At 41.8% G+C, this 17,958-nt stretch overlaps 1 protein-coding gene and 1 long non-coding RNA gene across 5 annotated transcripts in view; one reads left to right on the top strand and one right to left on the bottom strand.

Annotated features, from left to right (window-relative positions):
* Nucleotides 1-17,958, top strand: part of LOC149873319 (uncharacterized) — a 212,688-nt gene that overhangs the window by 34,272 nt on the left and 160,458 nt on the right. The window lies entirely within an intron of this gene.
* The window catches only part of PACRG (parkin coregulated), a 501,797-nt gene continuing 486,897 nt past the window's right edge, over nt 3,059-17,958 (bottom strand). For all 3 annotated transcript variants that reach the window (XM_090042624.1, XM_090042613.1, XM_090042604.1), the window contains one exon: nt 3,059-3,411. In XM_090042624.1, the coding sequence (XP_089898750.1) occupies nt 3,251-3,411 (161 nt within the window). In that variant the 3' untranslated portion in view covers nt 3,059-3,250. The remainder of the gene's footprint in view (nt 3,412-17,958) is intronic.

The following is a 17,958-nucleotide window of genomic DNA, read 5'->3' as shown; positions in this document are numbered from 1 at the left end:
CATTCAGCTATAGCAGGTTTCAAATTTATTTCAACACACACATTATTATTATTATTCTCCAATACAAGGAGTGCTCCAGCAGGAGAATACTCAAGCAACCAAAAAGCCTCACAGGGAAGTTTTTACGGCTAGGTACAGACATTCAAAAAGCCCAAGGTGGAATCAATCTAAGCTACAGTTTCCTGTAAGCAGCATAGTTTAGATCAGTAGTGAACAGAACACACATTTGCCCTTTGGCAGTGGGGAGGCGGGGCAGAGCAACACACATCTTAGACCCAGTTCCACCATTTTAAAACTAATTTGTGTGCTGAACTTCTGTTCTGTTATGGGTATAGACCAGTTTTTGATCACTTATACTGGTAAAAGTGTAATGTCTGTACTTGGCCTATGTCTTAGAGTTATTGCTTCAGGCTGTTTGCAGGCTTAGACATTTGGATCTCCACAGGTCACAGGTGGGTTGCTGCTTACAAGCACGAAAGGCAGAAATATATCTGTTTAACAGAATCAAGGCTGGAACTGTTATAGAGGATCACAGGACTTGAGGAGATGGGCCTTAAACGTGGTTCAATAAGCCCAATGATGGATTAAAGCTCAAGTGCTAGCACCATGAACCCTTTCTGTTTCAGTACTTTCCTTGAACATAGAACTGTCATTTATCCCGAGCATGTTGGAACAGCAATGCTTGTTTTCAATATCTGGCATACGCACCTTGTTGGCCTCTCACCAAATTGCTGTCAGGGGAGCCAGTCAATAACCCCCAGCACATTTGAAACCTTTAGGCCTAGTCAGTCAAGGCACTGTCCTTCAGCCCAGAGGCTGTTCATACAGTCAAGGTATACATCTTTTTATCTAGTGCTCTTTCCCCAAGAAAAGCTATACTACAAGTGCCCATCTCCAAATCTCATTCTTAATGCCTCAGGTGCCTACCGTAGTTGAGCGCACACCTCTTCTCAGAAACTCACCAGCCATTTGCAATGTGAATCTTCAGGGACATACAGTAGATTTAAGCAAGTGTGCATGTATTTTTGCACAGAATTTCTAAATACACCCTTGCTTTTACTCAAAAGAAAACACAAGGGACAGATAAATAGAAAACACAAAGTTTTGGGGGGCAACCCGCCCTCAGTTAAGCTCACCATTGCATCATAACTCCCTTGGTATCCATCTGAGTTTAAGGAAGTAAGCAGCTCCAGGTTTATTTTCTTTGATTCTGCTGAGTCCTACAGAGATATCAGACCCTCTCTGCAGTAAACGTACAAACACTTTTCCTTCCTACTTAAAGCTTTGCATATGGCTCTCCTTATCATCTTCTTGGCAAGATCTTTTAAGCCTTCCCTTGCCACCTTCTGTCTCTCTACAGCAACAGAATGTTATCAGCAACGAGATGGATCCCAACCCTCTACAGACAGAGTGGGTCAAACTGGTTTGCCCAGGTCTCAGCTAGCTCATTGTTCCCAGCTGTCTCCAGTTGTCCATTAATCACTGATCATTGTCCCTGCCTGCTAAGAATATAGCCTATCTCTGCCAGCCCACCCATATACATGGCCAGAGGCATTGGATGACTCAACTGAGCTCAGCTTACATCACCTGAGGATCTGGCACAAAATGTTGTACTTTAATTACCCAGAAATTATTGATTGGTTACTGGTAATATCAGAAACCACATCTCCAGAACTGGTAAATGTGAAGGACAGTTTTCTCCTTTTTTAATGTATCTATTTAATTTCTTTATAATAGTAAAACAAGCCACCAGTGTGTTTTAAAGGATATAATATTATTCGAGTGCTTTAAGTTAATTGGTCCTTGATCTTGTAACTTTGTAAATTATGCTGAGTTATGTGTAAATTGCCCAGAAATATACTGCCTGTCATGCTTAAAGGGACATATTCAAGGTGGTAGCCCCACACTTTGACTTACCTTACTAAACTGATTTTCCAGAATAGTCTTATTTTCAGTTCTTATTTAAGTTCCTGCATCAATGATTTGTGATGTTATTGAAAGTCTTGCAAATTTGATTATTTTTTCTCACATCCCCAAGTCCCTGAATTTATGGGATTAAGTAAGAATCTCAGCTTTCATTAAAAAAGTAAATTTCTGGCCTTTCTGGTTCCAGACAAAAGCTTGAAAATGTGACCAAGACACACCCTAAAAGCTCAGAAACCAGAAGACAAATAAAATGAGTCTGAAGTCTGTAATATTTAAAATCTCATGACCTGTGTTTTTTTGAGCCTGACTCATGATATTTGAACATTTAGATGTAGCAATACTGAAGTTCATGTAACTTGTTGTAAGCGTAGGTTTACAAAATCACAACAAAATAAATTCAAATGGCCACACTTTTATGCAAGGCTATGCTAATAATCTATTGTTGGTGTGCAAGGGAGAGAACAACTCATTTAGCTAGAAACCTCCAGGGGATTACTATAAACAACAACAAAAACCCACAAAAGAGATTTTAAGAGTTATAAAAAATGCCCAGTGTCTATTTAAATAAAAGCTGTGCAACATTTGGCTAATATAACACTCCACTTGGGGACTGATGCATTGCATACATGCCATATCCCAGCTGATAAATTAGAGAGTTTCTTTTACTACTTTCACATGTTAGATTTTCATAAATAGGAACCCAAGCTCAATAAAAAGGCAAACACCTGGAAACCCAGATCATGACTGTGGAAGAAACATTAATTAATTTTATGGCAGAGCTTTATAATGGGCTGTATAAAATTTCCTACTGTAATTGGTATATACATTCAACGGTTTTATTGTATGTCAGAGCACATTATTCTGCACAGCTGCTAGAGAAGCATTGCTGAACTGGTGTTTCTCTTCCATGACAAACACCTATTAAGCAGTCAGCATAAACTCTTCTTGTTACAACCTCTGACATCACCCCCAGGGCAAGCGGACACAGAACTGCAATTGCTGAACTGCGTATGAAAATTATAGTTTTATTGTCTACTCAACTGAAGGTTTAACTCTGACTCCTGTTCCAGTCAGCTCAGCTATAAAGAAGTAATTCTTTCATAGAACAAATAAGCACAGTAGACCATTGTAGTCCAAGGAACAGGCACTATTTATGTATTGGAAAGACTTGTTCACAATAGTGCTAACAATCTACTGGTCCAGAAGCCACTATTTTAGCAGCTGTAGAGAAAAAAAGCACAACTAACAAGATACTATACAGAACTGAATATAGCCTTTTAGAACACAAATGGAATAATCATTTTCGATGCTACTGTTCTATCTGCTAGTTTAATATGCATGATTGATAAGTAGGGACCATGTATTTAATGTTTATATAGGCGTCTTCTCCCCCATAGCGTTCAAAGACTTCCAGTGTCTCTTGAATCAGATCTCCGATGTTTTCACGCTTGTGCTGACTGTAGTCAATACCATCTCCTGAATTAACTGGATAATAAAAACAAATGCAAAAGTTATGTCAGAGTTTTCCTTGTAACTTTCTGAAAACAGGACACAACAGCAGTGAATTACAGCTAAATAGAATTGCTTGTCAATAACAGGGACTTCACTTCAATTTTTATCCAGTGACATACAAAATTGAAAGATTTGAATAAAAAAAACTCTTAGATATCTCTGATACCCGCTCCTGCTTCCACTTGAAATTAGCAACATGTCTTAAAGATATTTTTAATGTAGCCATTACTGTCTATCTACAAATCCAGATTTAAATATAACAGAAAACATATTTTATTAACATGCAGAGGCTTCATCTGTGGACAGTGTCATATAGATAGTCAGGAATATCTTAAGACTATTTTTGCTTCATTTCATAGCATTGCTTATTTAGGATAAAATTCTACTGCCATACTTATAAATGCTTATCTATGAAATGTGATTTAAGCTAGGCCTATTGTGGTATGAAATCCTTAATGGATAATGTTTTGGGATTGTTCCATGCTAGACAACAGATCCACATACCTACAGTGTTTCAGATAGTGGAGCTCAAAGAGGGAGAGTGTCACTTGGCCTAAATGAGACATTTGGAGCATTACATGGCACTCACTCAATTTCTGCTTCCTGAAAAATGTGTTAAATTAAGTCAATGTCAAAAGGACAAATTATTCTAGTCCTTAGATGGAATAATATTTGTTGCAGCCTTCTTTAGTATGGAGCAGGTTGGAGACTGGCTAGTAACAAGCATTTGAACAGATATGGCATAGTTGTTAATGTAACTTATTAACGTAAGAATCCCAGCACACGTATCTTTGTGGCAACTTAAAAAGTGTAACAGAGTGCCAGATAATCCTCGCTTGTGGTAGTTTCACAAGGTTTAAGTGGAGAAATGTTCTGCAGTTGCTTCAAAACAGTAATCTGAAATCTCCACAGATACAAAAACAAGCATGAACATGCTTCAAAAAATATCTCCAAAGCGGTTTGGCAAGGACCCTATGGGCTCTATTGTAGCCAGGATATGTAATGCCTGGGAGTGGTTACAATCAGATGCTTGTCTGGTGGCCTACCTAAAATTACTTGGTGACCTTAGTCCAGCTAGTGGTGGATAAATGCCCACATCATAAAGGTAGCACCCCAAATAACATCATGTGGCTATTTGCTGATGGATTTAGCAGACAGGCCAAAGGTACAACTGTCAAAGAGGCCAAACCAAATTCTCATTGCTAGTGATGGTGGTTCCTTTCAGGTTGGGAATATAGGTTGGGATTGGCACATCACAGTTTACTGCATGGCAGGTTGTACTCAGCAGAATACGTACATGTGCAAAGTTAAACCCATGCTTAAATGCTTTACTAAGTCAGGGCCTAAATAGGATCTGGGGTGGTGTGGGTGCTAAGGTGCACCGTTGACAGCCTGAAGTATTGCAGGTTTGAGGCCAAAGAAGCACTTGTGGCATGGCCTGTCAGATTCCAACAAATCTGCAAGTTCTACTAAATACCTTGCCATAAAGAAAAGGCTTAAACAATCTGGGGTGTAGCTATCTGTACCTCTTACAGAGAGAAACTGGTATAAGTTTTGCAACCTTGCTCATATGCAAAATATCAAGTGAATGCTGGTGTAAAAATTATCCTTTCACTGAATTTTTTTCTGTGAAATAACTTCTTACATGCTCAGTTAAATACATGGCAGTTTTCAATACCCTGATATGTTTTTATGCATTGTTTATTTTCTATTTGCAAAATACGGTGTATAAACATATAGTAGTTAATGATGGGGATACTCAGTTGAAAGGCATTAGTTTGTTCTGATATCTTCTTTTTGAAACTACTTTTATACATGGATACACACACAGATACACATGTGCACCCCCCAAGTGTAAATGGACACATGTAAATATCCAGTTACTTTGAAAGATTTTAGGGTCCAATGTCTGTGACATCAAAATTTATTGTGGAAATGCCTATAATGTCAGAAATAATTGATTATCACATCACACACAAGACAGCAAGCTGATATTAAACGGGACAGTATTTACACAAAACAGCTTGTCAATCAGCAGTTGAAAGAAAGAACAGCATTAAAAATGAATTACATTTTCATTAACCATGCTTTTACCTTAAAAAAACAACACTTGATACTCACTGTGGCATTGTAAAGCCAACACTCCTGACAGCATTCAAACGCTTCTAATTTCACCAGTGCAGAAGTGAAAGCCCTGAACTCTGAACTTAGGTCTTGGCAGGTAAGTAAATGAATTACTCATTTTCAAAGCTTTTGCTAAAATCTTTGATCTGTCATTTTTAAGCCCACACTCATGCTCTGTTAATAAGATGAAAAAGCTTTCATAGCTCTTTAAAAAATCCCTCAAAAATTCTACACTTGTGAAATAACAGTGATATATTACAAACTGGGAGGTTGGAGTTCAGTCTACAGAGGGTGAATATCCTCTGTAGTTTTGGTGGTGGCAGGACATATGTTCCAGAAGAATTTTTAGATGCTTTTAATACTTGAACAAGAATTGTAAAATAATTGCTGTGAGGAATGACAGCTTGGAGGCTTGATTAAAAGATACCCGAGAGGGTCAGGCAATGATTAGGGACATAGTATGCAAAGGATAACTTAAGTGATGTGCAGACTATCATTACAAAAAATATTTTGACAGGCTGTGTGCACGATGTACAAGGTCCATATCCTCAAGACAGTCATGTTCCACCCTAATTTTATGACCTTGGTTACAGCTGTCCAAAACTGGAAAGGTTATCCCTACACTGAAAACACCTGCTAAGTACCACAGTAGCTACCGTCCACAGTTATAAGAATTAGCAAATCTTTCAGAAGAATAAGGTAATGATTAACCCACTAGGAGAGTAGCTACCCCAGCATTTACCAGCACAAGATGGATAAGTCAGATTGATTTCCTCAGCACACCTAAGGTTGACTATCTAGTCATAATAAGGATGAAAGTTTGAGGGGAACATGCAGTTGAAGAGTGGTGGTGTCAGCCTGCCTGTGTCTGTTTTAATTTTATTTCCATGTTAGTTTGTCTGTGAAGCAAATTGTCAGCCACAAAAATGCATGTGCAATGTGTGAACACGGATGTGATTCCAGTTCTTTATGACACTGTCCTTTGTAAGGGAGAATTGTCAACTTAAAAAATGTTAGAAAGCACATTTGCTTGCTCATGTTCTCAAAGTGAAATATCTGACAGATTTAGCATGCACCAAGGACTCTTGTTCTCAAGGCAAATGGTATTACTGTATAATAGAACAAATTTATGGAAGCATTACTAGGATTTCAGATCTAGAGGAATGGAATTGGGATAATATTTTACATTCCTTTCCTGGGTGAAAAAGTTAGTTCTCTGCCTCCTAAATGCTTCATAAAAGTTTTTATGCTATTTAAAAGTGAACTAAGAGGCTGTTTGCCTGTCAAAACCTGCTTTAGCTGATGAAATCATGAGCACATGTGTAGGAGTGGCATTCTTTACCCTGCTGTAAGTGTTAGTGATGCCACCTACTGTAGCAGAGGAAACAGAAATCTGAGGGCCTGAACTCAGGTCTTGGCAGGGGCATGAAGAAGGATCTACATTTTCTTGAGATTTGAGTCCAGACATGTTTCTGTTCATGACTCAGGATATTGAAGAGATTTTAGTATAATCTGTTTTCCATTTCAGTCCATTTTAAAGTTCCACAGAGCTACTTTTTCATGTGCTAATATTACAATCACAACCTTTTAAAGAAGCGTAAGCAATTTTTTCTTTAAGTGTTAACATTTAGTAAATGAGGGCAGTCATTATAACTTGTGGCAAGCCAGCTTGTAAGATAGTTTTTTTTAATAATCTCAGAGTGTACTAGGTACACTGGATTTCAGCTCACTGGATTTCTCTTTGAGATGGAGCAGGTCTTGAATCAGTGGTAGTAACTAAAGTGTGCCCTTGATTATGCCTTTTTCCAGGCTCCTACTTCAGGTATGACATGGATTAAACTGGAATGGCTGTACAAATGTACAGGCAGAAAAGTCATAACATTTGACATAATAGAACTATGCAACATTTTAAATACTTCAAGTTGGCTCAGGTCTTTTTTATAAAGAATGAGATTCAAAGAGATATCTGAAGTGACTTTGAAGAAAGCCCTTGACCCACTGTTTAAACATTTTTTTAATAACAAAAATGTAAAACTGGGATCAATGGCCAGCCAACAATTTAAATGCTAAGCACCTCCAGCCCCCTCACTCCCAAATATATATATATTTTTGGGACATGCTGGCCCCAGCAGCCATTTTAAATTACTAGTAATTAGGAATATATAGGTCTTAGATAATGGCTTTTCATCTACAATCCAAAGCACTTTGTTATAGCAGTGTCATTCTCACATTTTTAGATCCTGGGAAACTGAAACACAGGAAGAGGTCAGTAAGAAGTCACACTTTTTTGATTTCCTTATTCTAGACAATAAAAATACTATTTGTGAACTATAATGAACATTTTCTTAAAGTGGTTAATGAAGTTCTTCAGGGTCAAACCAGCTAACTATATCAGCCCTTAAAAATATTACAATAATCCCAACACAATAAACACTTCATTGAATAACAGTTATACTCTTACTAACAAATGAAGGTATTGCAAATGAGCTGCTGATTATGAAATCATATTTTTACCGGAAAGCTGATCACAAAAGAAAATATAACATTAAGGAATATTATCCAAGGTCAGCCAACATATAATATTATAAAATATTTTTGGGCAATACTCAGGATTAATTCCATCCTGGACAGCAGAAACAGGAACAAGCTGAAGGTTGATGTTAGATATAATGACATATACACATAATAGGACTCAGGTAACTCATTGACAAAGTCACCATTTTGAGCTAAACTTCCTATAAATTTTTACTTCTTTTAAGTATTTATTTTTAAAAGTGAATGCAATAATTATTAAGGAAGCCAGCTTGCTGATATGAGAGGCAAGTGAAGGACAAGAAGTATAAACTTCTTCACATAGCTCATGTCACTTTTTCTCAAAGTTATCTGTTCTGGGATGACCAAAGTTAGTAATGAGAAGCTTGTTTGGTCTTCAAGTTCATGTAGCCCTGGTAGAACCTAATGGATAGACACTACTTTTTCCATTCATTCAGGAACTCTCATCTTTAGGCTACAGTTTTTAGTCCCAACTAGCCAGGCCAGATTTAGGTGACAAAATGACAAGTGAAAAGCTATATATCCCACCCCATGTCCTCTACAACCATGTATATCGGCGTGGGCAATTATTTCAGGTGCAGGGCCACTTAACAAGGTTTGAATAGCTTTCAAGGGCCACTTGACAGTTGCCCTGCCCCCAGTCACTATCTTGGGACCAGAAGTCCCATCCCTAACACTTGACCTTTGCTACTGGAAGCCCGTCCCCTTGCCCCCCAGAAATACTCCTTTGGGGGTGGGGAGGTTGCCATCTTAGAAACAGAAAAAACCAAATCATACACTAAAAGTCAAACACCTACTATAACATATTTTAATTTTATTACAAAAAATATTTTGTAATGATTTGTGTACTGTATATAGAGGGGATTGCATAATAACTAAAAAATAAATTCTTAGTCTTTTATATTGTGGGGGAGTGTGGTTGGGGGGTGTGTGTGTGTTTGCTGGGGTGTGTGTGTTTATGTATGGTGGAGTGTGTGTGTATGGTGGGATGGTGTGTGTATGTGTATGTATGCATGTATAGTGGTATGTGGGAGGTGTGTGTGGGGGGTGTGGGAATGTGTATGGTGGTATGTGTGTGTATGGTGGAGTGTGGGGTGTGTGTATGGTGGGTGTGAGGAGGTCTGGGGGGGTGTGAGGGGATGTGGCTGTATGGGGGGTGTAGGGTATGCTGGGAGAGTTATGTGGCATTTGTGGGGCGTGGGTGTGTGACACACTGGTTTCTGGAACACACTATTCTCTCCTGCAGTCAATGCAGGCAACACTGTGGTGTGGGTGTGTGGCATTTGTGGGGTGTGAGGGACCAATCCCACGCTCCCCCCATGGCACAACAGCAGGTGGGGTACTTGGGTTTCTGGTACCCAGCTCTGGCCAGCACTGCATATCGTGAGGAGTGCAGCCCCCTGCTGGGCAGTCTCTATCGCCGGCACTCCCCACATGTGTGCAGAATGGGCAGGAAGCCTCAGGTGCTGGAGCTGCTGCGGCTTTAGTGCCTGGGGAGTCCCATCTGCACCATGCCAGTGCAAGAAGCTCCAGAAATACAGATGGCCTGGCAGGAGGCTGTGCTTCCCACTGTGATGCACAGTGCTGGCCAGAGCCAGGCAGCAGTGCCCCAAGCACCCCCACCTGCTGCTGCTGCTGCCCCCAGTGCCTGCCAGGGCTGTGCACCATGGGGGTGCAGTTGGAGGGGTCCCCACACCTCCCACCCTCCCTCACACCCATACCCTGCCCAGCCAAGCGCCACCGACCTGGGTGTGGGTTCCACGTTACCACCAGCCCCAGCCCCACACTACATGCTCCTGCCCAGCAGGTCTCCCTCACCATCCCCCACTTCCCTACCTTCTGCCCAAAGGAAGTGGGATGCCAGGAAAGCCTGCAGCAGCAGCTCTGCTTGGTGCTGATGGGGCTGGGCCTTCTGTCCATGAGGGTGGGAGTGAGGCATAATAGGGTATGTTGGAGGTGGGTGTAGGCGCCTTGCTCCCATCCTTATGGGCGGAAGGACTGGTGGAATACAATTTGTCGGTGGGTGCTGCAGGCTGGATGAAAGTGCCTGGTAGGCCGGATCTGGCCCCGTGGGCCGTATTTTGCCTGCCCCTGATGTAGACTAAGATTCTCTCAAAGTCTTAGACATCTAATTGTTCCATTGACACTTGACACTAAATGCCTTGGCATATCTGAGCCATAGTTCCTAAAAGATCAATTATTTTTCAAAACATTACAGTTTATATCATTATTATTAATGAAGCGAAGGGAAAAAGAGAATTAGAAATCCCATTTGAGATTTGGGTCTTGCTGTGCTTGGCACTGTTCAAGCACAAACAGAAGAGAGCTGCCTGCCCTGAAGAGTTTACAGACTAATTCAGACCAGATTAAAATAATTTTAACTGGTAATATAAATTATTCTAATATCTAAGATAATCAGTGTCTGACTAATGATCTGAATCACACTTCTCACATCAAATACATTTTGCAGCATTTTGCCACTAATTTACTTTTCTTCACCACTTGCTGGGTGGAGGGTGGTGGGTGGTGGGGACAGGACTGCAGAATGTGGGTGTTTGCAGAGATCCCCATACTGGCCCTAAATGAACTGGCTGGGGTACAAGAAGCAGTATGACTGCGTTACTGTAGCACTGTCCCTTAGCTAATTAGCATTGCTGAGATGCTAGATATATGAGACACAGGCTCAAATGCTGCACTAATGGGGCAATACTGCTTCTAGTAGGCAAAATGGCTCATTCAGAGCTAGCTTGGGTATTTCTACACAGTACTGCACTGTGCCATGTAGACATACTTGGTGCCTCTTGTCACTTCCACTTCAAATGCAATGAAGAGGGCTGAGTTGAAACTAGGTGGCTTGTGGCTTTGCTTGCTTTAAAGGACCTTTGTGTAGCTGTATATATAGATCTCTTCACATGTCTTAGGAATCTCATATCAAGATGTTTTTTCTAAATTAATGCAAGACCAAAATAAACAATTCCACTGACAGACAGACTTAAACCTCGATTGCATAAACTGACTTTGGAAGCTACTGCATAGATCCAAATAACAAGCGTAATGTACCTGGAAAGTTAAAAAGTATACATTCTTTATTATTACTCAGAAGGAGACCCTGGAAAGGACACAGGTTGCATTTTGTTATAAAAAAAAGTATTGTTTTACTTGACCTTTTCAAAATATCTTTAATCATTTTAGTATTATTTATTTAACTAATAGGCCTACCAGGCCAAATCTTACCCTTGAAAATTCACACAACTTCCACTGATTTCACCATGACTAAGAGTTATGTATCCAAAGGTAGAAATTTACTGCTTATTTTACCTTTCATCAGATCAGAGTTGTTGATAATGTTTTACAATGGTACGGTGTTTAGGCTGCAAACACCTATGCAAACATATGTGGAATTCATCACTGAAACATTTCTGTTCAATTGAGATTTGGGGAGTCTATATTAACTTAATAGTTTCTCTATTTTAATGTGGTCCCTTAAAAGGTCTTCATTGTTTTCATGGGTAGCCTGCTTTAACCAGATAAAGAACATATATTTCACGTTGTCTTCTACATGTAGCTAGATTTTAGTTTATTTAATAAATCAACATTTATTTTTAAAAACCTATTGTTTCTAAAAATACAGTTCTGATTGTTTACAGCCCAGGGAAAGAATGGAAGAAATGATCTGATTGGAAAGGAAACATTTGACTGACTTGTGATGTTTTTAGTAATGATGCAAGGCTATTGGAAATAGTTTTAACTACTTGTAAATTGCTGCTTAAAAAAGTCTTGAAAATGAGCCAAGATAGCAGCTGTTATCAGTTTTCTATTTCCAAGAAACATTAGCAACATCAGACGCAATCTATTCTAAGTCCAGACTTTTGTTTTACTGAGGCACTAAAATGAAAAGAAAATCACAGATTTTTCTGACAAATGGTACTAGCAAACATATGCAACCAATGGGGTGAAAAAAGATATTTATTAAATTATTTATCTTTGTAAGTACTTACATAGCTCTAATTACTTCAACTTTGAAGTCTGCCCATGTTTGGACTAGTGATCAATATCAGACAAAGCAGTGTTAAATAATCTTAGATAAACAGGCATGCACAACAGGGGACAGGAACATGAAGGAGAAACCTCAGTGGCCTTGATGCACTGTTTACTGTTGCATAATAATAAATTAGGTCACAAATCATGTTTAAAGTGCAAAAAGGGGTTGCACCACTTGTACAGATCAGTTGTTTTCCCAATTATTTGGGATATATATGAGCTTGTACAAATTATTTGTTGATTGCAAGCTGAAAACTGTTTATATGAGCAAAATAGAGTGGATTTCCTAACTATGACCTGAAAATATCTTTGCATGTTATGCAATGCTAACTTCTTTCCCAATTCTAGCTTATTTAGTGGGGAATTAATGCAAACAATGAATAAATGCATAGAATAACCATTATTTATTTCACACACTAATGTAAAGTGGCAAAGCAGAAAGTCCAAAAATATTTTAAGGATAATTTATATTTATATAAAACATGATAACACAGGAATCGGTTTTAATAATAAGTTCATTAATACTTAAAATCAAGATGCCTAACAATCCCTCTTTTTTCTCCTGTAAGAAAGCCTTCACTCGTTCAGGCAAACTGCTGAGGCGAGCAGGGCCCTAAGCCTTTACAGGGGCTAGATCTCTAATGGAATATGTTTTAATTCAATTTTTAAAAAGACATTTTAAAAATGATTCATTTTTATGGGCCCCATTTTGTATAACTTGCATACTCAAAAGCTCTTTTGATTACAGTCAGAACTCTGACTGCAGGAATGGGCCCAGTATTGTCATTGTAACATCTCCATATGGAAAATAAGTCAACTATATGGAATATAAGAATTACTACCTGACCTGTATTCTGATCTAGAGTGACAAAAAAAGAGGGTGCCTAAGTTTTCTATTTATTCTCTTTTTACTGGCACTTAAAGAAACTCAAACAGAAATTAGGACTTCATACAGACATTCAGTTCTCCTGAATAAACCCCCTCCCTGCTCCCTTTGCCTTTGGGGGTCATGCCAGGTAGGCATCTGGCCACACCCCCATGCTTTGAGCAGTGAGAGGGGAGGGACCCTGACAGGGGCTGCTGCGCCCTAGCCAGGCAGATCCTGGCTGGGTTCCTGAAGGGAGGGAGGAATAAACCCCCTCCCTGTCCCCTTCACCTCAGGGGGCCATGCTGGGCCAGCATCTGGCCACATCACTGCTCCTGCTCTGGCTGCTCTGGAGGAATAAAACCCCTTCCTCCCCTCTTTTCCCCCTCCCCTGGGGGGACCCCAGCTGGTATCTGCCTGGCCAGGGGGGAACACCCTCTGTCAGGGTCCCTCCCCACTTGCTGCTTCAAGCATGGGGGCATGGCCAGACATTGGCTGGCATGGCCCCCTAAGGCAAAGAGGGCAGGAAGGGGGTTTATTTCCACCTCTGTCCTCTCTTCCCTTGGGGGACCCCAGCCGGGTTCTGCTAGTCCAAGCTGCTACCTCTGCCACTAACCCCCAGGCAGACAGATCCTGGCTGGGGTCCCCCTGGGGGAATACACCCACTCCCTGCTCCCTTCACCACAGGAGGCCATGCTGGCTGGCGTCTGGCCATACCTCTGCCCCTGGAGTAGTGAGGTGGGAGGGACCCTGACGGGGCAGCAGCTGCCCGTCATGGTGCTCTGGGGAGTGCAAGCCTCTTCCCAGTGGTGGGACTGTGCTGTGGGTGGCAGCGAGGTGGGCAGAGCTGCTTCAGCCTGAGCAGGGCAAGTGGTGGTGGTGCTAGGGGTAACTTGGAGGGCTATGGCCACTCCAAAATTCAGCTTAGCCCCGGTAGCCAGCCTTCTGAACCCTGCTGTTGCTGCTTGCCCTGCACAGGCTGCAGCAGCACTGCCTGTCCCACTCCTGCATACAGCACAGCGCCCCCACCAGCAAGAGGCTTACACTTCCTGGGACACCATGACAGGGGGTGCTGCCCTTGTTCGGGCCCTTTCCCTTTTGCTGTTCCAGCAACATGGGTGGGAGCATGGCCAGACAGCAGCAGGCATGACCCCCTGAGGTGAAGGGGGCAGGGAGGGGGTTTATTCCCTTCTCCCTTTGCTTACCCCTCAGGGGAGTTCAGCTGGGGCCTGCCTGGCCAGGGGTGAATGGCAGAGGCGGTGGCAAGGGCTGGCAGACTGGGCCCAGCTGGGGTCCCTGGGAGGGGAGGGGATGGTGGTGGGAATAAACCCCCTCCCTGCCCACATCATCTCAGGGAGCCATGCCAGCCAGTGTCTGGCCATGCCCCGACCTTTGATGGGGAGGGGAGTGACCCTAACAGGGGCTGCTTCACCTTGGCCAGGCAGACCCTGGCTGGGGTCCTCTGGGGGGGCAGGTTTTGGCCACACTACTTCCTCCCCCACAAAGTCTGGCAAGAGCTGCTTCCCTCTCTTTCTCCAGGCATACCCTGGCTGGGGTCCCTGCAGGCCAGGATGGGGGGTTAAACATCTCCGCAATCATCTTCAGGCCTGCTGGGGCCTGACCATGCCTCCCCCATCAGCTCAGCTTCCCTCAGCCACTGAAGAAGGGAAGAGAGGGCTTGCTTTAGTGTCCCAAGCTTCTGGCCTGAGCCATTTCAGGCATGTGGGTACATTTGTGGAATGAAAAGTGAATGTCTATTCACTTGTTTGCTGGTTTAAACTATGCAGGTTAGACTAACCAGTAAAGATTGAATCAATTCAGGCTCTGGCTTTTTGAATGTCTGTACTTAACTTTCTGCACCAGCAGGGAACAGAACACCCCCCCTTCACAATTCCCACACTGGTCTGAGTCTGTCAATCAGGGCTGTCCTATGTACTGCTGCCATCTTTTGCCAGTGTTAGGAGAGCTTGCAGAGCACCTTGTGATATTTGCACAAGCCTCCCCTCCACCTTCCCCACCCCATCCCGGCTGCCTAGTTAGCACTTCAAGCTCTCCATTGTTCCAGACCTAAGCACTCAAATGTCTGTGCATGCAGCTATGGGTGAATGTGTCTACATTTTCATTAATGCAGTGTAATTATGGCGCATTCAGTTTAGTACCTGTAATATACTCAGCGCTACTGCACATTAACACAGATGAACACTTTTTTTGAGATGTTAATGTGCATTAGACTAAGTTTACTCAGCATTAGCTCATTACTATGGTTTTTGCCAGCTGCACTAATGTATAGCAGAATTAGTCTAATGCGCATTAAGGATCTCATGTAGATGAACCCAGAAAGTTTCTTTACCAAGAGAACAAAGCTGGGAAAATTCTTCTAAATTATTTGAATGTATGTATGTAGACTAGCTCGGGCAAGAGTGATTTAAAACCTCTGCTGACACTAGGCAGGGAGGTGGTTATGGAGTATGGTGCAAACTCTTCAAGATATAGTTTGAGGATATACAGAATTAGGCTTAACACCTGTAGTGATGAAGGCTAAAGACCTACAGCACTGGAAACTTGAGTTTGTTCATGTATATTCAAGCCAGGTATATACAGACAATTGTATTATATGACCTTCTTAAAATCAATAACAATAGCCTGGTTTCTCTTAGGCTAAAATATATTTCCTTCTGGTATCTATTTTAAACAGATATATTCAAATTGTGTCAACCATTTACAGTTTCCTTTTATTATTTTCTTTGAACCATGTACATTAAGGATTTAAAAGTTTGTGATCTTCCCATGATTTGAATTTGCACTCATTTTAGGAACAGAATGAGAGTTACAATAAAGGAATGCTCATCAAAAGCCAGTTAACAAATATTCATTTTTTAGAAGAAAAAGCTTCCATCTGAATTGGTGGCAAAACCAAAACCAAACAAAATAGGAAATGTGCATACATTTTTACACTGTTGGCACTAAGCCAACTGTACACCAAAATGACATTTTATAACACTGTAATCTTTATTTACAAGGGAAGATGTGACAAAGCTAAAAGATGAAAGGAAAGTTATTCACTTGAAATTAGGATGCTTTGAATACATTGCCTCTGCTGTGGCACAGTTTTTTGATTGTGAGACCTGAAATCTTTTGAAAGCAGCACAAGGGCAGCGCATGTGCTGGATCAGAATGGAACTTTGTGTGTGAAACTTTAAGAGTCCCTTTCTCAAACTGCTCCTCTAATTATTCTGGAGTAACTTGAAGAAGGAAAGTGACAACAGAGAAGCAGAAGGAAATTCACTGATAATGCCAGGAGGGCAACTTTCATTTCTCCTTTAATATTCCACCCTGACTCTGGTAACTTACCAGCTTTTCACAAAGCTTCACATATTGCATACATAAGACCATGAGTATCAAATAGTGTTGTGAAAAAGGTCATTTTCATGTCCACAGTATTATCTTTTGGAAAGAAAGCTGCAGGAACCAAGGTAGGTATTCAAATTCCTAAGTAATGGAATTCTCCTGGATTATGTGGCAGGCAAGACTGCTGAAGGGGAAGGAGACTGTATGAAGTAATACTTGAGCAGACTATATCATGATATATATTTTCCAGTCTCCATCTTGGAGGTTTTCAAAACCTGGCTAGATAAAGCTTTGGATGGGATGATCTATTGAGGATGGTCCTGCTTGGATCAGGAGGTTGGACTAGATGACCTCCTGAGGTCCCTTCCAACCCTAACTTTCTATAATTCTATGATATGCTTGTATAAAGTGAGGGGCTACTACCACTGATTAATTTTGCCAAGATGAAAGGGACAAAGAAAGGCCCTTTAGCCAAATTAAAAGGAAACATGGGGCATGTCTACATTGCAGGGCACTGTGTGGTGATGGTACTGTGCAGTGGTATCGAGCTGTACAGTAGCATAAAAAAAAGATGCAGTGACTGTACTGTGCAGTAATGACAGTTACATGCTTATGTAAATACTAAATGATTGTGCAGTAACAACTGTGCAGTCCATTGCTCATGTAGACACAGCCATAGTGTATTGGTGATGGCCATTCCCATCTTTAAGTCTTAGGCCTTCCTGGGTGTGTCTACATGAGACTAATTTAATGGGCAGCAAAGCATCACCTTCTACATGTGTGCAGCAGTTACTGTGCAGCATATAAATGTGCCATTTTCTAATACCTGTAGATACAGGACCTAAAAATGGTGCATTAACTAATGCACTGTATCGCACCTGTAGACACTGTATCGCACCTATGCGACACTGGTCAGGCCGCAGATGGAGTACTGCATCCAGTTCTGGGTGCTGCACATCAGGAGGGATGTGGACAACATAGAGAGGGTCCAGAGGAGGGCCACCCACATGATCAGGGGTTAGTAGGGCAGGCCCTATGAGGAGAGGCTAAGGGACCTGAACCTGTTCAGCCTCCACAAGAGAAGGCTGAGATGGGATCTAGTGGCTGTTTACAAACTGGTCAGAGGGGACCAGCAGACATTGGGGGAGTCCCTGTTCCCCTGAGCACTACCAGGAGTGACAAGAAATAAGTCACAAGCTGGCAGAGGGTAGATTCAGACTAGACATCAGGAGGCGCTACTTCACTGTTGGGATGGCTAGGATCTGGAACCAACTTCCAAGAGAAGTGGTGCTGGCTCCTACCCTGGGGGCCTTTAAGAGGAGGCTAGATGAACACCTTGCTCAGGTCGTTTGACCCCAGTACTCTTTCCTGCCATGGCAGGGGGTCGGACTAGATGATTTGCTCAGGTTCCTTCTGACCCCCAACTATGAAACTATGAAAATATGACACAGAGCAAACCGCTGGCCCTGTGAGCAGATTACTTCTGGTCAGCCTAGACAGCAGAGGGCCACGGGGGGGGGGGGTACAGTCCTGGCTGCTACATGCCAGCCATGTGGAGATCAGGCCCCCCCTGATCTCCATGTAGCTGA

Source organism: Crocodylus siamensis, chromosome 1, assembly GCF_052110815.1.
Source record: "Crocodylus siamensis isolate JL-2025a chromosome 1, ASM5211081v1, whole genome shotgun sequence".
Lineage (NCBI taxonomy): Eukaryota > Metazoa > Chordata > Crocodylia > Crocodylidae > Crocodylus > Crocodylus siamensis.
The sequence above is the reverse complement of the archived record's forward strand: the minus strand, read 5'-3'. Positions and strand labels throughout refer to the sequence as shown.